The sequence below is a fragment of the Microcebus murinus genome, chromosome 1, assembly GCF_040939455.1.
Source record: "Microcebus murinus isolate Inina chromosome 1, M.murinus_Inina_mat1.0, whole genome shotgun sequence".
NCBI classification, from domain to species: Eukaryota; Metazoa; Chordata; class Mammalia; order Primates; family Cheirogaleidae; genus Microcebus; species Microcebus murinus.
In genome coordinates, this window is record NC_134104.1 from 153,068,559 (window position 1) to 153,094,248 (window position 25,690).

General features: G+C 41.0%; 1 protein-coding gene across 2 annotated transcripts in view; it reads left to right on the plus strand.

The window, feature by feature from the left end:
* Positions 1–25,690, plus strand: part of KLHL18 (kelch like family member 18) — a 52,867-nt gene that overhangs the window by 8,585 nt on the left and 18,592 nt on the right. For both annotated transcript variants that reach the window (XM_076007099.1, XM_012771095.3), the window contains exons 2-3: positions 21,969–22,099; positions 24,373–24,513. In XM_076007099.1, coding sequence (XP_075863214.1) covers positions 21,969–22,099; positions 24,373–24,513 — 272 coding nt within the window. The remainder of the gene's footprint in view (positions 1–21,968; positions 22,100–24,372; positions 24,514–25,690) is intronic.

Sequence of the window (25,690 nt, forward strand, 5' to 3'; positions counted from 1 at the left end):
TAATAGGTGCTCAGTAAACCACTGTCCTAATTGAGATCCTCTTCACCTTTTACCTAACCCAGGATTGCATGTTGAGAGAATTCTTACAGACCCTTTAGGGAATTATTCTTGTGCTGCTCTCAGATTGTTTTTCTTTAGGCTTAGCTCTGCTCTTGTTCTGCTCTGAGTGGCTTCCCATTTCATTTTCATTCAACAGTATACTTGGCAGATATGTCAACACCTTGCATGTGCCAAGCACTGTTGTAAGTGCTGAGGGTGCAGCAGTGAGCAGAGTAGGCGAAGCCTCTGTGAGTGTGAGCTTGCATTCTAGTGGGGTGGCAGACAATAAATAAACAGATGGAAAGTGTCCAGTGCTGATAAGTGCTATGAAGAAAAATAAAGCAGGATATCTGAGGGAAGAGTAATTTAGCCAGAGGGAATAGTAAGCACAGAGCCCTGAGGCAGGACCATATTGGTACTGAGCTATTAATAGAATCTGGTGATTCTTACATTTTGTGCACAAGAAAGTTCAAGAAGTATTGACTTTACACATTGCTTCTACTCTCCCCCCCTCTTTTTTTTTTTTTTTTTTTTTTGAGACAGAGTCTCGCTTTGTTGCCTAGGCTAGAGTGAGAGCCGTGGTATCAGACTAGCTCACAGCAACCTCAAACTCCTGGGCTCAAGCAATCCTTCTGCCTCAGCCTCCCGAGTAGCTGGGACTACAGGCATGCGCCACCGTACCTGGCTAATTTTTTCTATATATATTAGTTGGCCAATTAATTTCTTTCTATTTATAGTAGAGGCGGGGTCTCGCTCTTGCTCAGGCTGGTTTCGCACTCCTGATCTTGCACAATCTACTCACCTCGGCCTCCCAGAGTGCTAGGATTATAGGCGTGATCCACCATACCCTGCCTGGCTAGTTCTTGAAGGAAATTCTATTCTCCACACAGTGAAAATCAGATATCAGAAACTTGTCAGAGAAACAGGCAGTAAAGCAAAGCTTCTCAGCTCTTGGTGGTTTTAAAGGGTACCTCTACTCCATGTTGGGTAAAGTTGTCTTTTTTTCCATCCATATGGCCTACTATATATCATCAGGCTGTCCTGAGGGGTGATGGGAATGCAGGAGCAGCAGGTGGTGGCTAGTTTTCAGTAGGATTTAGGAAAGGACTGCTGATTTAACTGAATCTCTGATTATTCTAAGCTGCTCATAGAAATCCGTAACTTCACTACTGTGTCAGATGTAAGAGGGAGAAGCTTAAGAATGTTCTGTTGTTGTTGACAACCTCTCTCAGGTGACTTTTCCAGCACTTCCAGCTGTCAGTTTATTTTATTTTATTTTATTTTATTTTATTTTATTTTATTTTATTTTATTTTATTTTATTTTATTTTATTTTTGAGACAGAGTCTCACTTTGTTGCCCAGGCTAGAGTGAATGCAGTGGCATCAGCCTAGCTCACAGCAACCTCAATCTCCTGGACTCAAGCAATCCTCCTGCCTTAGCCTCCCAAGTACCTGGGACTACAGGCATGTGCCACCATGCCTGGCTAATTTTTTTTTCTATATATATTAGTTGGCCAATTAATTTCTTTCTATTTATAGTAGAGACGGGGTCTCTCTCTTGCTCAGGCTGGTTTCAAACTCCTGACCTCGAGCAATCCGCCACAGGTATGAGCAATCTGCCACAGGTGTGAGCCACCACGCCCAGCCCCAGCTGTCTTTTTGATATTCATAGTCCTCCATATAGCTGCTTGTCCTTTCTCAAACAAACAAACAAAAAGTCCTCCAGACTTGGCCCCTCTCTGCTGTCCTCCCCTAGTTGCCCATGGTCTTCTCCTGCAGCAGGCAGCTGTCTCTTCATGACCTATGTTCTCCATCTTCTGGGCCTTTGTTCTACTATTCTTTTGGCTTAGAGTATCTGCTCACATCTGCCAGGCAGAGTCCTATTCATACTTCAAAGCTCCTTTCATATTTTCTATTCTCAAGGGACCCATGCCATCTTCTTTATTTTGCTGTGTGTTGTCACAGTGGGGGCTTATGTGAAGTCCCATCTGCCTGAAGACAGTCTTCTCACATTCTTCCAGGTGTAGTTACTCTCTCCCTCTTCCCTTGTACCTTAACCCCTCATTTCTCAGTGTTGTCTTTGGACCAGTAGCATCAGCATCACCAGGGAACCTATTAGAAATATGGAATTTTGGGTCCTGCTTTAGACTTACTAAACTAGAATGTGGTGATTCTTACATTCTGTGTACATGAAAGTTTGAGAAGCATTGACTTTACACATTGCTTTTACTCTCCTTGCCATACTGAACAGAGTGTAAATGTGTTCAAGTGTTTTTTCTTCCTTTCTATTTATTGAACCCTGGGAGCATGTGACCCATCTAAAGCATAGTTTTTAGTATATTTCAAGTGCTCAAATTGTTCGCTGAATTACCCTAATGGGCGCCTGGCATTGTTTCAGATGCTCCTTTAGTCAGCATACCATAAAAGTGCATTTAACTGTGTTTGGTGCTTTGCTAGGGTGCATGAGGCACCCTGCTATGAATGGGAATCAGCCTTTGTCTTTGGTGTTTATAGATTAGTAGAGGAGATAGATACCTATCAATTAATTATAAGATAAGACAGAGTATAGTAAATTCTGTAACTGCACGGGTATCACCAGAGGCTTAAGGGGACACCAAAGGGGTGGCAGTTACTTACGATTCAGAGCATTTGTGACTATTTCAAGGAAAGGATAGTATTTAATTGGTACCTTGCAGAATGAACAGGACTTTGACAGACAGACACCAGTGGGAAAAGACATTCCAAGGGGAGAGGGTGAGTGTGGAAAAAAATGTATACTCAGCATATGTTTTTTCCTATTCTCTCACTAAACAAGTACGGTCAACACAGAAAACTTCTTTGACCAAATGTATGGGGCTATTTCTCCAGCAACAAGCAAGTAATCAGTTCTGCAGCTGACACCAACTAGGTATCCTTTAGTTCAATTCTTTTTTTTTTTTTTTTTTTTTTTTGAGACAGAGTCTCGCTTTGTTGCCCAGGCTAGAGTGAGTGCCGTGGCGTCAGCCTAGCTCACAGCAACCTCAAACTCCTGGGCTCGAGTGATCCTTCTGCCTCAGCCTCCCGGGTAGCTGGGACTACAGGCATGAGCCACCATGCCCGGCTAATTTTTTTATATATATATCAGTTGGCCAATTAATTTCTTTCTATTTATAGTAGAGACGGGGTCTCGCTCTTGCTCAGGCTGGTTTCGAACTCCTGACCTCGAGCAATCCGCCCGCCTCGGCCTCCCAAGAGCTAGGATTACAGGCGTGAGCCACAGCGCCCGGCCCCTTTAGTTCAATTCTAACACTACCTGGAGATAGTCAGATCCCATGGGTTGAGGGCTCAGTTCCCAAGGCTGCCCCATGCCCCTGATACTAGTTGTAAGTCTGGGCTTCCAAAACTTCTGACCTACTGGCTTCAAGATGGGGTTCCCATGACCCCTTTTCAGGTTTGATTAATTTGCTAGAGTGACTTATAAAACTCAAGGAAACACACACTTACATTTACTGATTCATTATAAAGAATATTACAAGGATACAGATTAAGAGATGCATAGGGCAAGGTATGGGAGATGAGGTGCAGAATTTCCATGCCCTCCCTTGGTGCACTAACCTCCAAGGGCCTCCATGTATTCAGCTTTCTGGAAGCTCTCTGAACCCTGTCCTCTTGGGCCTTTTATGGTAGATTCATTGGATAGGCGTGGTTGAAGCATGAACAACCATGCCAAAATGTAATTGGAGAAAAAGGGTATTGGGGAAACCCAGCAAGGCCTGTCTGTTCAGATTCTTCTGGCTTCGTATAGCATTCCTCCAGGGTATGGGGCAGGGCCCTCTCTGGAATGAGGGTTTTATGAACCATAATCGGATTATAGTCCTGCCTTGAGCAGGTGAAAGGAGGGCAGGAGAAGGTCAGAGAGAGAGATTCTGTTTCTTAAGGGCTAAGACCTAAAACACCGCAACTGTAACAAGGGCTATGGGAGTTATGAGGCAGGGACTGTGGATGAGATATACATAGGTATAGGTAGATAGATCATAATATCCAGGGAAAGTCTGTTCAAAGGCCCAGGCCTGAGAGTACACATATAGTATGTTTCCCAAATAAGTAAGACATGGAGAAGCAAGGTAGAGGTGAGATTGAAGAAGTGGTTTGGATGCAAACTGTGAACTCCTTGAATTCTCATGGTGGAGAGTCTGGACTGGTAAGGAACATCTGCATATCACTTGATGTTGGTACAATTAGATGTTCAGTGGTTCCTGAGGACTCTGCCCTCCCATCTCCCTCCTTCTCCTCATTCTGCCTTGCTAGGTGTGGGTGATAGGAGGTGGTGGGGACAGGACTGAATGTTTTAGCTAGCTCTTTATATGGGACTGTAGCCCCAGGTCTTTTTTGAGTGTGAGCTGGTCAGCCACTTCCTCCTTCACCCCCTTCCTGAGTCACTACCCTAAAGCAGAGAAACCAAAGCTCCATCAGTAGAGGGTTCAGACAGAGTGCTTTAAAATGTCATCAAAACCTCAGACTGAACCCAGTATGTTTTATTTGCTATCAGTTTCTCAACCCCATGAATTTATGAGGACTCATCATTTATGCTTATGGTGGGATGGATAAGTGTTCCTCTGCCTGTGTTCTGGGCTGGCATCAGACCATCAGCATTCGAGGTGAAGGGACTCCCCCCACCCCCATTTCCTTATATGCCATCTTGTTAGAAACCCACCTAAAGGTAGCTGGTGGGCTTGTTTATTCCTTTAGGACTGGGAATGCACTGTTAGCCTGGAAGTCAATACCTCCACAAGTTGGCCCTAAGCCTTACCATGTTTTCCTTGAGCCTTTTACTTCATCCAACTGAATTTTCAGGCAAGGTTAAAGAGTAACACTCCCTACTTATGCTTTTCCACCTTTGAACTCGTGCTTTGTCTAGCTCCACCAGTTGTTAGCCTGAAGATCAACAGTTAAAGAGAAGAGGTAAAATTCATCAAAAATTTTGTCACTTGTTTGTATCTCAGATGAAGGACTTTTAGATGAAATAGGCTTTAGGATTCATTAAGTACTCACTTGAGTGTGAGGCACTGTGTTAAGCACTAGGACACGACCTCCCTTTCTGTGGGAAGAATATTCAACCTGGCTGGAGAGACATTCATTAGAGACAATATAATGTGTACCGTAGTGGTGGCTTGTACCAGGTGCAACACGAAGGAGAAAGCTGACTGCCTGGAAGTCAGAGAGGCCCTTCAGAGGAGGGAACATTTGAGCTGAGCCTTCACGGAGGAAGAGTAATTCACTGGGCTGAAAAATAAGGGGATAAGGATACAAACAGAGGGAATAGGACAGTTTGAGGGAATTGCCAGCAATTTAGAAGAGAGGCATGGTGGAGGGTAAAACTGGATAGGGTAGATATGGGCTGGTTTAGGGTTTGGATCTGACTTGTAGGCAGTAGGGAGCCCACCCAAATGGGGACTGACAAGACCAGACTCAATTATATGTTGACTCATTCAGAAATTTCATTCATTTAACAAATACTGAATGTTAATTTCCAGACTGTTCCAGGGTACATGAAACATGCAAATATTGTTCCCATGGTAAAATTCATATTTTGGTAAGGATAGGTAAGTTAATTATATCAGGTCACCACTATTTGCTCTAATCAAGGTTATCACAATCAAGGATCTCCATAATACAGAGCTATTCCATAACCACAAAGATCTCCCATGTGCTACCCCTTTATGGTCACAGCCATCCCCCTCCCACCCACCATTCCTAATATCTGGCAACCACTAATTTGTTCTTTACTTCTTATTTTGAGACTATTATGTAAGTAGAATCATAGTGTGTATTACCTTTTAAAGATTGGCTTTTTGACTCAGCTCAGTGTCCTTGAGGTCCATCCAAATTATTGTATGTAATTTTTTTTTTTTTTTTTTTTTTTTTTTTGGAGACAGAGTCTCACTCTGTTGCCCAGGCTAGAGTGCCATGGCATCAGCCTAGCTCACAGCAACCTCAAACTCCTGGGCTCAAGCAATCCTTTTGCATCAGCCTCCCAAGTAGCTGGGACTACAGGCATGTGCCACCATGCCTGGCTAATTTTTTTCATATTAGTTGGCCAATTGATTTCTTTCTATTTTTAGTAGAGATGGGATCTCGTTCTTGCTCAGGCTGGTTTTGAACTCCTGACCTTGAGTGATCCTCCTGTCTTGGCCTCCCAGAGTGCTAGGATTACATGTGTGAGCCACTGCACCCAGCCTATTGCGTGTATTGATAGTTTTCCTTTTATATTTCTGAGTAGTATTCCATGGTATAGTTGTACCACACTTTGTTTAACCATTTACCCATTGAAGAACATTTTCCAGTCCTTCTCTCTCCTGCTGTCTCTCCCCTATCAGTTCTAATTCTATGGAAAACCCTAATTAATGCAGTGAATGATCCAGTTCTTTTGCATCTTCACCAGCATTTGGTATTACCACTATTTTTTATTTTAGCCATTCTGTTAAATGTGCAGTGATATGTCATTGTGATTTTAATTTGGATTTCTCTAGCGAGTAATGATATTGGACATCTTTTCATGTGTTTGCCTACCATCTGTACCATCCCATCTGTATACCCTTTTTTTGTTGTTTTTTGAGACAGAGTCTGGCTCTGTTGCCTAAGCTTGAGTTGAGTGCTGTGGAGTCAGCCTTGCTCACAGCAACCTCAAACTCCTGGGCTCAAGCAATCCTACTGCCTCAGCCTCCCAAGTAGCTGGGACTACAGGCATGCGCCACCATGCCCAGCTAGTATATATATATATATATATATATATATATATATATATATATACAATTTTTTTTTTAGTTGGCCAATTTCTTTCTATTTTTAGTAGACATGGGGTCTCGCTCTTGCTCAGGCTGGTTTTGAACTCCTGTCCTTGAGCAAGCCGCCCACCTCAGCCTCCCACAATGCTAGGATTACAGGCATGAGCCACCACGCCTGGCCTGTATATCCTTTTTTTTTTTTTTTTTTTTTTTTTGAGATAGAGTCTTGCTTTGTTGTCCAGGCTAGAGTGAGTGCCATGGCGTCAGCCTAGCTCACAACAACCTCAAACTCCTGGGCTCAAGTGATCCTCCTGCCTCAGCCTCCCGGGTAGCTGGGACTACAGGCATGAGCCACCATGCCCGGCTAATTTTTTATATATATATCAGTTGGCCAATTAATTTCTTTCTGTTTATAGTAGAGACGGGGTCTCGCTCTTGCTCAGGCTGGTTTTGAACTCCTGACCTTGAGCAATCCGCCCGCCTCGGCCTCCCAGAGAGCTAGGATTACAGGCGTGAGCCACAGCGCCCGGCCTGTATATCCTTTTTGATGAAAGATCTCTTCATGTCTTTTGCCCATTTTCTCATTGGATTGCTTTTTTTTTTTTTTTTTTTTAAAGGCCAGGATCTCACTCTTTTGCCCAGGCTGGAGTAGAGTACAGTAGCATGATCATAGCTCACTGGAGCCTCAGACTCCTGGGCTCAAGCAATCCTCCCACCTCAGCCTCCCAAGTAGCTGGGACTATAGGCATGCACCACTATGCCTGGCTGATTTTTATTTTTATTTTTTTTTTAAAGAGATGGGGGTCTCATTAAGTTGCCCAGGCTGGTCTCAAACTCCTGGCTTCAAGTCATCCTCCTGCCTTGGCCTTCCAAAATGCTGGGATTACAGGCATGAGCTACTGTGCCTGGCCTCCTCAATGATTTTCTTAATGGCCTCTGGGAATTCGTCTACTGCCTCTTGGTCAGCAGAAGCTGCTTCTCCTGTTATATTGACTCCCCCCCACCCCCCAGACAGAGTCTTACTCTGTCAGCAGGGCTAGAATGCAGTGGCATTATCATAACTCACTGTAACCTCAAACTCCTGGGCTCAAGTGATCCTCCTGCTACCCAGCCTGAGTAGCTGGGACTACAAGTACCTGCTACCATGCCTGGCTAATTTTTCTATTTTTTGTAGAGACAGGGTCTCACTCTTGCTCGGGCTCGTCTTGAACTCCTGAGCTCAAGCAATCCTTCCTGCCTACGCCTCCCAGAGTGCTAGGATAACAAGCATGAGCTACCACACCCGGTCTGTCTTGACATTTTTAAAGCGAAATCTCTTTCTAAACTTACCAAACCATCCTTTGCTGAAATTAAATTCTGCAGCTTTAGATCCTTCACCTTTCTTTTGTTTTAAGTTGTCATATAATGACTTTGCTTTTTATTGAATTATACTAGAGTCTATAGGTATGTCTTTCTTATGGTAATCCTGTACCCACATTAAACCTGCATTTTCAATATGAGATTACAAAAAAGTATTTCTCAAAAAGTCTAAGTTTTTCACACCTGCTGGCATAGCTGTAGTGCCAGCTTCATGAATTTCTTAGTCTTATTTTACAGTGATCTTTATGCTAGATTCGTTTATCTTGAATGGCAGGCAACTGCAGCTATAGACCTCAATCTAAGGTACATATCAAGCAATTCAGTTTTTTCTTATAATGTCATGATCTTTCTCTGCTTCTTGGAAGCACTTCAGCATAACATCACCAATGCCACTTCTATGGGTCCCAGTAAACCTAGTGTTATGCAAGGTTTACAGTATTACACTAAACACCATGAAAAATACGCAAGAGATCGCTTTTTACTGTGATATGCAATTTGCTGGGGAGATGAACTGCTCACATGGAGATGATTAGCATCACACAGCATTTTAAGCAAATACTTGTAACACTTGAGCTCACCGCAGTAGCAATTGGAGGTAGCTGTGAAATTATTATAGTAGTATACTATATGCTACAGTCAATTTATGCAGTTATTATTTAATATTACACTTTACATTTGTTTATTTTTCTCTTGACTGCAAATGGTTCTGTGTGTGGTCTGTGAGTGCATAAGTTTTGATTTTTTTTTTTTTTTCCTTTTTGTAGAAATGGAGTCTCACTGTTGCCCAGGCTGCTCTCAAACTTCTGGGCTCAAGCAATCCTCCTGCCTTAGTCTCTCAAAGTGCTAGGATTATAGATGTGAGCCACCATGCCCATCTGAACTTTAACTTCTTATAAATAGACTAATGTCTATTAATACATATATTTTATTCATACATGACATACCTTTTTGTAATTTTTTCAATATTTCTAGGCTATGCAGTTCATTCGTGAGTTTTTTTCAAATTGTTGCAAGTCTCCAAAACATTGTCTAATATATGTATTGAAAAAAAATGTGTGGTTAAATAGACCCTCACAGTTCAACCCTATGTTGTTTAGTGGTCAACTGTACAATGAGTCTTGAAATGGGTAGAGTGGTTTCTCCTACTTTATTCTTTATTTTACTTTATTTTTTAAAACATTTTAACCATTGTTAAGTGGACAATTCAGTGGCATTAAATACATTTACAATGTTGTATAACAATTAAGGCTATTCACAAAACATTTTCATTACCTGAAGTAGAAACTCTGTAACAATTAAGGAATAATTTACCATATCCCTTTCCCCCAGCCTAGGTAACCTCTATTCTGCTTTCTAACCCTAAGATTTTGCCTATTCTAGACCTCTCATATAAGTAGAATCATACAATATTATCCTTTTATGTCTGGCTTATTTTATTAGCATATTTTCAAGATTCATTTGTGTTGTAGTTTGTATCAGAATTTCATTTCTTTATTAAAATAGACTTTGTTTTTTAGAACAGTTTAGTTTCACAGCAAAAAAGTACAGAGATTTCCCATATATCCCCTGCCCCCACATATGCATAGCCTCCTCCACTTTCAAAATCCTGTATCAGAGTGATATGTTTGTTACAATCAGTGAACCTATATTGACACATCACTGTCACCCAAAGTCCACAGTTGACATTAGGGTTCATTCTTGGTGTTGTACATTCTGTGTGTTTTGACAAATGTATAGCAACATGTTGATGCCATTATAGTTTCTTACAGAATATTTCAGTGCCCTGAAAAATCCTCTATGCACCACCTATTCTTTACTTCCTCTCCCCAAACCTCTAGCAATCACTGATCTTTTTATTGTCTCCATAGTTTTTCCAGAATGTCATCTAGTTGGAATCATACAATATGTAACCTTTTCAGATTGCCTTCTTTTTGCCTACTAATATGCTTTTAAGATTCTTCCCTATTTTTTTGTGGCTTGATAGCTCATTTATTTTTAGCATTGAATAATAATCCATTGTCTGATGCACTGCAGTTTGTTTATCCATTCACCTACTGAAAGATATCTCAGTTGCTTCCAAGTTTTGGCAATTATGAATAAAGCTGCTGTAGACATGTGTTTGCAGGTTTTTGTGCGAACATAAGGTTTCAACTCATTTGGGTAAATACCAAGAAGCATGACTGTTGGCTCATATGGTAAAAGTATGTTTAGTTTTGTTAGGAAGCTGCCCAACTGTCTTCTAAAGTGGCTGTCCCATCAGAGAGGCCATGACATAATGGTTCAGAGCGTGGCTCTAAAACCAAAGTGGCTGTATTATTTTGCTTTCATTCCCACAAGCAGTGAATGAGAGTTCCTGCAGCTCCACATCCTCGCCAGCATTTGATGTTCTTAATGTTTTGGATTTTGGCATTCTTTTAGGTATGTAATGACATATTATGAACATATTTTGATATGCTTATTTGCCATCTATATATCTTTGTTGATTTATTGGAGTTTTTTATATACTCTGGATATTAATTATTTGTTCTATGTTTGCAATTATCTTCCCTCACTTGTAACTTGCATTTTCATTTCTTTTTTTTTTTTCTTTATCTTTTTTCATTGATTCTCCCTGTTCATTTTAATTTTTTTCCAGGGCCAAAAGACCTCCTCAGTCCAAGCATTTTCATTTCTTGGTGTCTTGATGGACAGAAGTTCTTAATTTTACTGTAGTCAAATATTGAATTCTTTTTTCTTATGGTTAATGTCTTTTGAAATTTTCTTTAAGAAATCCCAATCTCAAAGTCAGAAAGACTCTACCATGTTTTCTCCTAAAAATTTTAAAGTTTTTCCTTTAACGCTTAAGGCTTTATTCCATCTGGGCATTGATTTTGGAGTGTGATGTGAAGCAGGTTTCAATTTGATTTTTTTTCCACATGGATAACAGATAACCAACCAGTTGTCCGAGCACTGGTTGGTTATCTGTGCTAGATAAAGATAAAGATAAAGATAGATAAAGAATCTATCTTTATTAGATGGATTCTTTTCCATATTATCTGCAATGCCATTTCTGCCATTTATCAAGTTTACATATATATGAGACATATTTCTGAGTATTCTGTTCAATTGATAAGTTACTTTTAGTACTACAATTTCCTAATTTCTTTTGCTTTATAATAAATCTTGACATCTGATAGGGTAAGTCCACCTACTATTTTATTTTATTTATTTTTATTTATTTATTTTTTAAGACAGAGTCTCGCTTGTTGACCAGGCTAGAGTGAGTACCGTGGCATCAGCCTAGCTCACAGCAACCTCAAACTCCTGGGCTCAAGCAATCCGCCCGCCTCAGCCTCCCAGAGTGCTAGGATTACAGGCGTGAGCCACCGCGCCCGGCTGTGTTTATTTTTTTGAGACAGTCTTGATTTGTTGCCTGGGCTAGAGTGCAGTGGTGTCATAGCTCACTGCAACCTCAAACTCCTGGGCTCAAGTGATCTTCCTTCCTCAGCCTCCCAAGTAGGTAGATCTACAGCCATAGGCCACTGCACCCGGCTTATTTTTCCATATTTTTGTAGAGACAGGGTCTCGCTCTTTCTCCGGCTCGTCTTAAGCTCCTGGCCTCCCAGAGTGCTAGGATTACAGGCATGAGTCACCATGCCTTGCCTCTTTTATTTTATTTTAGAGATTAATTCAACCCTTACTGTTTCTCCATTTTTACACACCAGCTTCATAGCTTTTATGATTCAGATTTGTGCTTCAATAGAATTATGGATTACTTCTTATTATGTACTTTCAGCATCTCTTGTGACTGCCTAAAAGCTTAGTCTTAACCCCACTGATCCCAAGGGTAATCTGTCTGTACAGACAGGGCACTTAACTGCTTATTGCTTTATTTATATTTATTGTGAGCTTCTAAAGATATGAGCAATAGTATCAAAATGTTTTCCATCAAAAAGAAATCTATTCTAGGTGTATCTTTTGCTTTTTTGGGGAACACATTTCTCAGATTACTCCCAACTTGGATTTTACCTTGCTGCTTTTCCTGCTTGAATAAACAGCTGGTTGAATGTTGAGCCCCACCTGCCTGTGATAGAGAACAGAATTTGTGGTATCATTTTCCACTATCCCTGTTGCTCTAAAGATACCACCAAGGCAGGGCCAGGAAAGGAAGGTTTCCTATCTTTCCAAGGAAGAAAATGAGAGGGTGTGTGTGTGTGTGTGTGTGTGTGTGTGTGTGCGTGCGTGCGTGTGTGTGTGTGTGTGTGTGCGCGTTAAAACAAATCAACACTGAAGTAGAAGGTGAGACACTCAGGATTTTTGCTTCCTGTGGTTTAGTCATAGTCATAGACTGTACTAACCAGGCAGGACCTTTGGAGCACCTGTGATGCAGTGGTTCCCAGGCCACAGAGATTTCAGAGTTAGTGCCCTCAGAGCCACATGTGCACCAATATATAGGTTGAATAAATGGTATCTTTTACATGTATGTATAGTTACTTTTCAAAACTATGCAGATGACATCATGATCAAAAGCTTTTCTAATTTGTGTTGAGCTACTGTTATTAGCACAAGTACTCTCTGTTGGGAAACCTAATTCAGTTAAAGCCTCTTATTTTACAGAAGAAGAAACTGAGGCTTGGGAGTGAAGGGAAGAGATTTGCCTGGGTCATACAGAAAGGTAATAATTGGCTTGAAAACTGGAGCAGTTAAGTGCAACTTGTCTGTACCATATGGCTTATGCTCTGTGTCTCCCCTGGGGTGGGCACAGGGTGAAGAGACTGGCAAGTATTTTTTTTTTTTTTTTTTTGAGACAGAGTCTCGCTTTGTTGTCCAGGCTAGAGTGAGTGCCATGGCGTCAGCCTAGCTCACAGCAACCTCAAACTCCTGGGCTCCAGCAATCCTTCTGCCTCAGCCTCCCGAGTAGCTGGGGCTACAGGCATGCGCCACCATGCCCGGCTAATTTTTTCTATATATATATCAGTTGGCCAATTAATTTCTTTCTATTTATAGTAGAGACGGGGTCTCGCTCTTGCTCAGGCTGGTTTTGAACTCCTGACCTTGAGCAATCCGCCCGCCTCGGCCTCCCAAGAGCTAGGATTACAGGCGTGAGCCACCGCGCCCGGCTAGCAAGTATTTTGATCTTCAGTGCTGTGCTGTATTTTCCAATATTGTTTCATAAAGTGGTTGCCTGGGTAACATTTACCAGTATTCATGTAGTGCCTCTCTTAAGAATCTAAAAATTTTTTACTATATTCCTTGCCCATAGCATGGCCCATAGTAATAATCTGTATTCCAATCTAGAAACCTGAAGCATGATAAAATTGAACAACTTACTTATATCCATAGTAGAACTACATGTAAAACTCAGAGCTTTAATCTCTGGGCCAAGATTCTATTTATCAAACTGAACTTGTGATGAGGATTTTAGTTATTTATGTCTTAGTCTCAAAGCTGGCCCTCTCAGCTAGATGCAACAAAAACTTTGTTAAATCTCTGCTAAGTTCCTGACACTGCTAGATATTTTCACATGTACTACACTACATATCACTTAATTTAATAAGGCCAAGGTTGTGATTCTGAGGCTTCTCTCAGGAAAAGCTAAATACCTTCAATCTGTTCCAAAGCCCAATTATCCAGTCATTTATTTATCAATTCACTATTAAGTGTTGTAAAGCTTTGTGTTTAAAAAATAAAAGTAAAAAAAATAAATAAAAAAAATTCACTATTAAGAAGCTCCTCTGTTTGTTAGGTTTGCAAATGTACCCTTGAATCAAATCAAGGGTACATTGGCCAAGTTCCAACAAATCAGCATAAATCTGTGTCTCCAAACAAGACCCAGGATTGGTACAACATTAGCTCAGTCTGCACAGAACACTTTTTTCTCACTGACACTTCAGGAATTTGGAGAGACCTTGGTGACTTGGTCAAATGACATGCATATCAATCATTCTCTTATACCTTTATATTTGATCTTCTCAAAAACTCTTGAGGGGTCAGATGAATAGATATGATCTCATTTTATAAGTTGGGAAGCCAAACTTGGAGGATGCCTATCTGTGGTAACATAGGTGGTGAGGGCCTTCTCACTGTGGTGTTTATGCCATGTTGCCTGTCTGGTAGACCATTATTGCTCCTACAGACATCTCCTTGCTTCTCTTCTCATTTCCTTTCTTCCTTTCTCTGCCTCTCTTCTATGTTTTCTTTGCTCATGCATCTTTTATTAGGTGATCTTTAGATGTACCTCAAGGCTATCTTATGCCCTCTCTCTTCGGATTCTAAGTTCTCTCCCTAAGTGGTCTCTTCCCTGTCTTCATTGATAATTCCCAAAAGCATCAGCTGAGCCCAGACTCATCTCTGTGTTCCAGACTTATCCATCCAGTTCCCACCTAGTAGCTCTGTTTGGATGTCTCCAAGGCACCCAATGTCAGTTTGTCCAAACCTTTCCTCATTTCTCTGCCTTGACCTAGTCCTTCTCTGTTGTTCCTGATCTAAGCAAATGGCACCTCTATGTACTGAGTCGTACCAGTGACCTTTCAGTCATTTTGACACTTTTTTTTCCTCACTTCCATATCTAGTCAGTCAGCAAGTCATAGCAGTTCTAAGGTCTCAATATCTTTCTTGAGTCTAACTTCTTTTCTCCTTCCCAACCTCTTCTCTTTCCTCTGGACCAGGCAGTGGTCTCCTGGATGGAGTTCTCGCTGATACTCCTGCCCTTCCAGTTCATGTTCTGCCTCCACAGAGTGGCCCAGCCAACTTGGAATTCCTTCCTTAATACTGCTCCCTGGTTTCCTCATATTCTTAAAGTAAGAATAGAATCCTTGAGTGTCCTATCTACTTCATATCACTTTCCTTTTCATATCTGTACTCGAATCATGGAGACCACTTTGATCTTTAAGTTACCAAAGGAATAGCATGCTCATGTTTTTAAAAGCAAGGTATAGTGGAATTACGACTTGTGGATATTTAAGTTACTGATTGATTTTTAGAACCTAATCTCTCTTCCTTTTGTGTAACTCCATCACCTCTTTTAATTTTCCAAACAAAGCTGTTGATAGGTATTAAAGTTTCAGGGGCCTAATAGTAAAAAACAATATGAAGGAATCCTATAGGCTAGCTTCAGTCTCAGTCTTCAGATATTATGCAGCTCAGAAAGACATTCTGTATCTACTCTTTGTAGAAACCAAGTAGCATGAGTGTTGAATCTTTGCTATAGTTTTAGTAGAAGTTTTCAGTTTGAATTTTTTTTCTTAGAAGCAAATTTGGGGGTATTGTACATACCTATAATGTCCTATGATTGCCCCTAATTTGCTTTGTAGACATTATTCATTGCAGATCATCCCACAATGGTTAAGTGACTGGTGCTGATAGATGTCCTGGTTAAGTGCCAGTGTGGGCACAGGCATAGGTATGTGTTGTGTATACAGGGAGATCTATTATAATATCCTGATCCAGCCTCAGCAGCTTCCATGTGTATTCATGAGTTTTGCTCTTTCATTCAGAGTGTTTCATGTATACCATAGATTCATTTCTTTCTTTTCATTCTATCTCAGACTTTGAACCTGACTGTAATACTTTAAATTTAGTGTCTGATTCCATTTCATTGATATAACTTTATAAGAGGTGTGGTTTTAGAGGTGGATATGTAGCAAAGTGTGCCTAAGTTTTCAAATAGCCTTAAGTTTTCTGACCAACCAGTTATATGTTTCTTACATGGATGTTTTTTTCTAAATTGTATTGCACCATTTCACATGTCTTTGCCACCTTAGGGGTGGAGAAGAGGGGAAATTTTAGATAGCAGTGTGTAATTGCAGATCAATGGAGAAGTGGCCTTTGCATGGGCCTAGATATAAGCCATAATGTATATTATAATATTTACATTTATTGGTAAGAAAAGAACATTTTGAGTTCCCATTTGCTTTGTCCTTTTATTTATTTGTTTGTTTATTGAGACAGGGTCTCACTCTGTCTCCCAGGCTGAAGTACAGTGACATGATCATAGCTGACTGCAGCCTCAAACTCTTGGGCTCAAGTGATCTTCCTGCCTTAGCCTCCTGAGTAGCTGGGACTATAGGCGCACATGACCACATGTGACTAATTTTTCTGTTTTTTTATAGAGACAGGGTCTCACTATGTTGCCCAGGCTGGTCTTGAACTTCTGGCCTCAAGTAGTGCTCTCGCCTTGGCCTCCCAAAGTGCTAGGATTAGAGGCTTGATTTACTGAGCCCAGACTTAAAAGCTTCACAAAAGTGTAGTATCACAGGATTGTAGAATTAGAAGGTCACTTAAGTAGTCACTTAATAGTTTTAGAATTGGTCCAGGACTCCCTTATACATTCTTTGGTGGTGAGTTATTAACACTTTATGATAAACTAAAATCTGTCTCCTTGTAATTTTCAAGGTCTGCCCTCATCCATGTGATGGGCTTTCTAGGATTTGAGGACAACCATCATGCTCCTCCTAAATTATGTCTTCCAGACTAACTATCCTTTAGCCATTCCTCATAACATATGGCTTTTAGATCCTTTTTCATCTTGGTCTCCCTCTTCTAGACAAGGTCAAATTTGTTGTTCCACTTAACTGAACAGAGAACTCAAATGTAATCTGGCTAGCATATCCCAAGATAAGTCCATCTTCTCTCTCTTTTCTTTTTAGACAGAGTCTCACTCTGTTGCCCTGGCTAGAGTGCCGTGGCGTCAGCGTAGCTCACAGCAACCTCAAACTCCTGGGCTCAAGCAATCTTTCTGCCTCAGCCTCCTGAATAGCTGGGACTACAGGCATGTGCCCCCATGCCCAGCTAATTTTTTCTATATATTTTTAGTTGTCCAATTAATTTCTTTCTGTTTTTAGTAGAGACGGGGTCTCACTCTTGCTCAGGCTGGTTTCAAACTCCTGACCTTGAGCAATCCACTCGCCTCGGCCTCCCAGAGTGCTGGGATTACAGGCGTGAGCCACTGTGCCTGGCCAGGTCCATCTTCTCTTTAGCTGAGTTTTTTTTTTTAAGAAACCAGTTCACTCTTTTGATGCATATACAGCTTGTTCTTTTGTCCTCTGTTTATGAAAAATAAATGCACAGCAGTTAAACACAGCAAATTGAATATACATTTAACTTTCATTCTCTCCTGTAACCCATTAAAATGATAGTAAGAGGGGGAAAAGATATCAGCAAATGAGAAATCAGTGGAATATTAAAGCCAGAGAGCATGTGTGACAGACTTAGTGGGCCAAAGGAACTGAAAGTGCCTCCCAGAGGGAGAAACTAAGAAGGAAGAGGATTTGTATTGCAGAACCCTTGAATAGCTCCAGAATTAGAGACACCAACTACTGAAAACAGGAAGATTAGTTGAAGGTCTATGTGAAAAGCAATTAGATGCCTATTCAGCCTCCCCAACTCTCCCAAAGAGAGAAAATTTAGTCTTAGGAATTGAACCAGAAACTCAGAATTCAGGCACACCAAGCATAGAAGAAGGGGTGGGATATGGAGCAAAACGGCAATTGAGAACTTTACGTTGAAGTTCTAAGCAGTAATGGTAGGACCATCCCCTTCTCTCACCCAGTTTCCAGAATATCTGCAGGTAGATACTCCCATGCAAAAGATTAGAAGATCCTGCTCTGATAAAATTAGCCCTAGAGAAAAAGTCCTAAAGAAACTCATTACTTCTAGAGATCCTCAATAAAATGGCAGATTCTTGTCTGATCACCCTAATATGAAGTCCACAAATTTGCAAAGACCCACATACACAGAGCTTTCAAACAGTTTTAAAAATATGAACAAATAGCCAATGTCACCAGACATTTAAAGAAAACTTCTGACATAAAAGACATAGATAAAAACAAATGAAAGAGAAAATAACTCTGAGAAAAAAATAAAAACAAGGAAGAAAAGAAAAAAATTGACTATATAATATCTTAAGAGATATTATAGAAAATATTGTAGTCATGAAACATAAACAAGATTTTTTTTTTTTTTTTAGAGAAAAACCTTCAGAAAATAAGAAAGACCTCTTGGAGATTAAAAATATGATAGCCAACATAAAAACCTATGACACAGAAAGATTGAAAGATAAAGTTGAAGTTTCCTAGATGATAGACCAAATGAAAGAAGACACCAACTTCTTTGGAAAATTGAGGATATAACAATAAGAAAATCAGAGGATTATCTCAAGTCCTTCGCCTAGCTTATCAAAAGTTAAGAAGGGAAAAAAGAGACAATAGAGGAGAAGAAGTTATCAAAAATAATATGAGAAAATTTTTCCAGAACTGAAATAATGTCTATAGATTGTTGCTGTTTTTGTTGTTGGTTTTGTTTGTTTGTTTGCTTTTGAGATAGAGTCTCGCTCTGTCACCCAGGCTAGAGAGCAGTAGTGTTTTCAAAGCTCACTACAACCTCAAACTCCAGGGCTCATGTGATCCTCCTGCCTCATCATTCCAAGTAGCTGAGGCTATAGGCGTACACCACTACACCTGGATAGTTTTCCTATTTTTTGTAGAGATAGGGTCTCACTCTTGCTTAGGCTGGTTTTGAACTCCTGGCCTCAAGCAGTCCTCCCACATTAGGCTCCCAAAGTGCTAGGATTACAGGCATGATCCACCAGGCCCGGCCAATGTCTATAGATTGATACAGAACAATGAGTGAAAGAAAACCAACACCAAGGTACAGTGAAATTTCAGAACTATAAGGATAAAGAGAAAGTTCTAAAACCTTCTAGAGAAAACAGTCACATATTTAGGGTCAGTATTTAGAATGGCATTAGATTTCTCAAAAGCAACAAACTAGAAGACAATGGAGCAATGTTTTCAAAATTCTGGCAGAAAATAACATTCACAACTTAGAAATTTTCAACCAGCTAAATTATCACCCAAGTTTGAGGGTAGAAAAAGCATTTTCAGACATACTGTACATACACCCTTTCTTAGGAACCTTTCCTAGAAGATACTTTACACCAGAACAAGTGAATAATGAAGAGGACTAAATGGGATCTAGGAAACACGGTTCCAATGTAGGTGAGGTAAAAGAAATTCCCAGAAGGATAGAGTTCCAGTAGCCAATAGAGCTGTCTCAAGAAACAGACAACTGGCCGGGCTTGGTGGCTCACACCTGTAATCCTAACACTCTGGGAGGCCAAGGCAGGAGTATCGCTCAAGGTCAGTAGTTCAAGACCAGCCTGAGCAAGAGAGAGAGAGACCCTGTCTCTACTAAAAATAGAAAGAAATTAGCTGGACAACTAAAACTACATATAGAAAAAATTAGCTGGGTGTGGTGGTGCATGCCTGTAGTCCCAGCTACTTGGGAGGCTGAGGCAGAAGGACTGCTTGAGCCCAGGAGTTTGAGGTTGCTGTGAGCTAGGCTGATGCCATGGCACTCTATCCCAGGCAACAGAGCCAGACTGTGTCTTAAAAAAAAAGAGGAGGAGGAGGAGGAACAGGCAACTGATAGAGAACCTGATTTGAACTTATTAAAAAGGAATTTTATACCCCAAGGAGAATAAAAATTATACAAAAAAGGAAATATAATCATAGTATTCTGCATAGCTTGGCTACAAATAATATCTTTACATAGACTTAATAATGCAATTCTTAATATCAATTTAACTAAAATTTGACTTAATTATATTGGAAGGCTAGGGAGCATATATGGGGTGGTATTAATATATGAGGAAGGTATCAGGACAAATTCCAAATTCCTAATCTTTCATAATAGGAATTAAATTAGTGATATAATAGTTATGTTTTACACATAACAAATTACTCCAAAATTTGGTGTCTTAAATTAACAAGTATTTATTATCTCACAGTTTCTATGGGTCAGGTGTTCAGAAGAAGCTTAGAGGTTTCTCATGAGGTTACAATCATCTGAAGGCTCGACTGAGCCTGGAAGATACTCTTCCAAGCTCACTCAGGTAGCTGTAGAAGGAGGCTTCACTTCCTTTTTATATGATTCTATCCTCAGGATATGTTATTTCGTTTCCTGTAGAGCAAGTGGGCCAGTAGAGAGAATAAGAAGAATTTCAGTGCCTTTTGTGACCCAGCCTTGAAAGTGACATATCATCATCACTTCTGCTATATATTCTGTTGGTCGCGTAGACCAACCCTGATACACTGTGGGAATGGACAGCACAAGAGTGTGAATACCAGGAAGCAACAGTCTTTGAGGCCTATTTGGAGGCTGGCTACACATGTAATAACTAAAAGTGAAAAATCACGAAATTATATATAGGAATATTATTATTATTTTTGAGACAGAGTCTCACTCTGTTGTCCTGGCTAGAGTGCCATGGCATCAGCCTAGCTCACAGCAACCTCAAAAACTCCAGGGCTCAAGCAATCCTTCTGCCTTGGCCTCCTTAGTAGCTGGGACTACAGATATGCACCACCATGCCCAACTAATTTTTTCTATATATTTTTAATTATCCAATTAATTTCTTTCTATTTTTAGTAGAGACAGGGTCTCGCTCTTGCTCAGGCTGGTTTCAAACTCCTGACCTTGAGCAATCGTCCTAGGAATATTATTTTGAAAAGTGAAGACGAGTCCTGGAAGAAAGAGGTTGACCTTGGGAGCAGGAATCAGAGAGGAATCAGGGAAACAGAGACTGCTGCTTTTCCTTATAAACCTTGTAGGACACCTTTAAGAAAGATGTACATGTATTACTGTGATTTTTTTTTTAATTTATGAAAAACCCCCAAAGCAAGTATCTGTTTAATGTCCCCAACATTAGTAGTAGAGAAACATCTGGATTTTATGAGGAACATATAGAATTTGAATCTGATAAGGATCCTTTGGCATTTGGAAGATTGTGTATGTGATCTTTCAAGATAATAATATCTTGACTGTTTAATATCTCGACTGTTTCCAGATAATAAATCTGAAGTTTAGTGAAAGAGGAAAGACATAGTGATCAAACCTGAGCTAGAATCCTTGTATAAGCATGACACAAAGAGATGAGCATCAGGTAGTGAGATGCTCTGGCATTTCACTAATGTGGATCCTGAGGAAAGGAAAAAAGAAAAAAAGGACAGTTTTATTCTTCCTGGAGTGTGGAAAGTTCTTAAGTGGAAATGTTTGTATAGCTTGGAGCTGTAAATGACAAGGCTCATTGAAGGAAATAAGCTTTTGGCAGATAATTGGAAAAGAATTCCTCAGGCTTAAGGGTATGTCAGTGATGGTTTGATATAGATTAGAGAAAGAGCTGACCTCTGTCCCTGCAAGCCACACAGAGCACTGGCCGGTCCTCAGCACCGGTCTTTCCGACTGGCTGCTGCCAGGCTCATTTTTCCCAGACGAGCTCTGGGCTCCTTGCTGTCAACCACAGCCTGCTTAGTGCCCAAGGACATCCCTCCACCCCAACATTTGAGCTCATGATGCCTACTCTGTCCTTGGTCCCCACACAAGGGTGGTCTAATTTCTCTTCAAGTCTTCTTGTCACTATGTATTTTCAGGAACATACTATTAGAAGCTCCGTCATTCTTGGACAGTTTGTTTTGTCTATCTGCTTTCTAATAAAACTGGGGTTGGGATGAAGTGTTATAGGAATCAGATATTTGAGTTGGTGGAGGAGTTGAGAATGGGTGCATTGGGGACTGCCATATAAGTAAAAACTACTACTTGAAGCATTCAGGCTTACATTTTTTGTCCATTTTAACACCTCATTAAAATGTATTGTTTACATTCTTCTACTATAACTGAGAATATTGAATTTAAAATACTTGAGGGTCTGCCCTGCCCTGGGATGCCTTCAGTGCCATTGCAGTGGGCAGTGAGGTAAGCTGTGGAAGGGACAGGGTTTTTCTGTTTGTGTTCCTCAGTATCTGTCTTTGTGTTTTACTTTGCCTACAGATTGGGGACCACAAATTCAGCGCTCATCGGATCGTCTTAGCAGCCTCGATCCCGTACTTCCATGCTATGTTTACAAACGACATGATGGAGTGCAAGCAGGATGAGATTGTAATGCAAGGAATGGACCCAAGGTACTATATCCCACCATTAGGTTTCACAGGCTGCTTTCCAGGTGCAATTTTAGCCTGTCCTTGGTACCATTCGAGGTCCTGCTGTAGGACCTGGTGTCTAACAGCATATCCCCTTTCCACACATAGTAGGTGATTAGTAAACAGATTATAACCTCAACCAGTGACCTCAGATAGGGTTAAAATGAAGGGAGTTTTGAAGCTATTTAATTAATTAATTAATTAATTAATTTATTTATTTATTTGAGACAGTGTCTTACTCTGTTGCCTGGGCTAGAGTGCCATGGCATCAGCCTAGCTCCCAGCAACCTCAAACTCCTGGGCTCAAGTGATCCTCCTGCATCAGCCCCCTGAGTAGCTGGGACTACAGGCATGTGCCACCATGCCCAGCTAATTTTTTCTATATATTTTTAGTTGGCCAATTAATTTTTTTCTGTTTTTAGTAGAGACGGGGTCTCTCTCTTGCTCAGGCTGGTTTTGAACTTCTGACCTTGAGCGATCCTCCCACCTCGGCCTCCTAGAGTGCTAGGATTACAGGCGCGAGCCACCTCGCGCGGCTGCTATTTTAATCTATTATTAGAGTAACACATTTAGTAGGACCTGGATGTCAAGATATTTTTTTAAACTGGGGCTGGGTACAAGGGTGGTGGTATGTTACTCTCTGCACTTTTCTGGTCTAGTCATTTTAGCTGGCAAAACAGTTCTTCAAATAAGTGCCTTCATTTAAATCCCTTTTCATCAGTGTAGAATAGTGTTGTCCATTGGAACTTTTTGCAGTGATAGAGATATTCTATTTGTACTGTCCAAAATGTAGGCACTAGTCACAGATGGCTGTTGAACACTTGAAATGTGACTAGTAGCACTGAAGAACTGGATTTTAAATTTTATTTAATTTTAATCAATTTATATTTAATTTTAAATAGCCATCTGTGGCTAATGGCTACAGTTTTAGACAACACAGGTTTAGAATGTGCCAGATATTATGGTTATTCGATGGATCAGAAAATTAAAGCCCAAGGAGACCAAGCCCAAGCGAGTAGTCAGTTGTTACCTAACCTCTTAACCTCATAGTGGTAAAAACTAGGGGGAAAGGAGCTACGAGACTGTATGGTTCCCTCTGGATGATTGAAGACGATCTGCTCCAGTACATAGAGAGGGTTTATATACCGAATGCAAGGTAGAAATCTCTGAGGTCAGCTACTTGTAAGGAAAGACACAGAAGTGGGTCTCCAAGGGCAGTTGTGTACTCCTTCTCTCTGAGGTGTGTGTCTGAAAGAGCCATGCTAATCCCATGTATAGTCCTGGTGTTTCACTTAACAAAAATTGAACATCTATGATGTACACAGCTCTGGGCACTGAGGTATAGCAGTAAGAAAACAACACTCCTTCTCATTGCGCCAACTTTCTAGTAATGGGGATCTGGCAGTAACCGAATATATGCATGGAATGGCTGGGAGTGAAAGTGATGTGAGAAGGTAAATCAGAGTAAAGGCTAGACAATGATGGTAGGGGTATGTGTTATTTCAGGGTGAACAGGCAAGGCGTCTGGTCGGGTGGCATTTGAGCCAAGACCTTAATTGAAGTGAGGGAGTGAGCCATCTGGGGGAAGAGTCCTCAAGCAGAGGAAGCAGCCAGTGTAAACGCCCTGAGGTGAGAATGTATTTAGGATGTTGGAATAGAATGAGGAAGGGAAAGAGTGGAAGGTGATGAGGTCAGACAGATGGAGAGGGGCCAGAGCACACATAGCCATATAGATGGAATTTGGATTTCATTGTAGTGTGAATTGAAAGCCAGAAAAAATGTTGGGCATCTCATTCTAGAAATTTACCCCAAAGAAATATTAATTCAAAAACGTTGTAATGGTAATAAGATGGTAATAGCTATTATGCCTATCAATAAAGGAAATAGATTATACCATATTTACATGTTGAAATATTAATAGCAGCCACTAAAAACAATAAACATGACATTGTAGCAACATGGAGAAGGGCTTGATAAGTATTTTATGATTATATACATATAATTCATGCATGCAGGTAAATAGGGACTGAAAATGGACTTAGAAAAATGACCGTGGTTGATTTGGACAATGAAGGCAACTTAGTAGAATGAGTTTTTGGCTGTGGTGAAATAGTTATTTAATTTAGATAGATTCTCAAGGGCGTAGGCTAAATGGATTTTAGGGCTGGGGCCCATATGTTCTCCAGGTAGTAAAATCAGTTCAGTTGGAGCCTGGTCTCTTAAGAGTATCTCATGGCTTTCCTTCTTTCCTCTAGTGCGCTGGAGGCTCTGATCAACTTTGCCTACAATGGCAACCTTGCCATTGACCAGCAAAATGTGCAGTCATTGCTGATGGGGGCGAGCTTCCTGCAGCTGCAGAGCATCAAAGACGCCTGCTGTACATTCCTCCGAGAACGGTGAGGTGATGTGGTGGGCTTGGCCCATGTAGGGGAGCATGACTATTTCATTTATGGAATCCCTTGCCAGTTTGCTGAGTCCTTGGGGGCATATAGAGTTTTATGAAGGGAGTGAGCTGGAGATTACTGTGCAGAAATGGCATTTCTTAAAATCAGCATCAAGCAGTGACCATGTCTTTGGGATGAACCCTTTTGGAACAAGATTTACATAGTCCTGCCTGCTTTCTCCCTTGGCTTGACATGTACCTCTTCTGATCCTATCTCTCCAGTCTGACCAGCCACTAATTAAGTTGATTTCTTACCAGGCTAATTTATTCAGGGTTTCCTCACTGTTCCATAGCCATCTCCATCATTGCTTAAATACTTTCCCTCCTTGAATTTCTTGACCTTTTTATCCTTCAGCTCTTTAAGAGCCCACCCAAATTTCACCTCCTAGAATTCTTTATCCCTCCCTGCTAATCTCCTGGGAGCAATCGTTGTCTGCTCTTTAGGGTAAGGATGAAACCCTCACCTATTTTCAGTGCTTGGCAGTGGGCCTCATGGGTCTCCCGTGACCTTCTAACCCCTTTTAACCGAGCAAATAAGAAGGCTTTTCCTCCTCCCTCAAGAGACAGAGCTCTTGGTCGCAAGGTAAAGGCCTTTAACCACCAGAGGTTTATGGGTGTGATGCTGGGCCACACATGGGCAGGGAGCAACTGAAACAGCAGCCCTGTGTCTGTGATGCTCTCCCATACCCAACCTCCACCTCAGCCTACTCTGATCACCAGGTTTCTGGTCTGAAGACCAGCATTTCTCCAGAATCAGATCTGCCCTTCTGAACCCCATTCCCTCTTAGAGATGATGTCCGTCTCTCACATTCCCACCCACTAATCCAATTCACTCAGCAGCTCTGTCGACCCTGTCTGCCGTCCACATCCTGCCCACTTGGTGCTCATGGTAATCAGAGAGCAATGCTGTGTGTGCCGCTGGACATAATAACCATAGTAATGATGCCTTAAATGCAGGGGCCGCTCCTCTGTTGGGTACCAGGTAAATGCTTTCATCTTGAGATAAGTGGCACTGTTCCCAGGTATGTGGATGGAGACCTTGTAGTGAGAGTGTAGCCCCAAAGCCAGGCTTATCCCTGCCCTGGGATGCTTTCTGGGGCAGGTGGGAGGGGTACTCATGGGAATGTGTG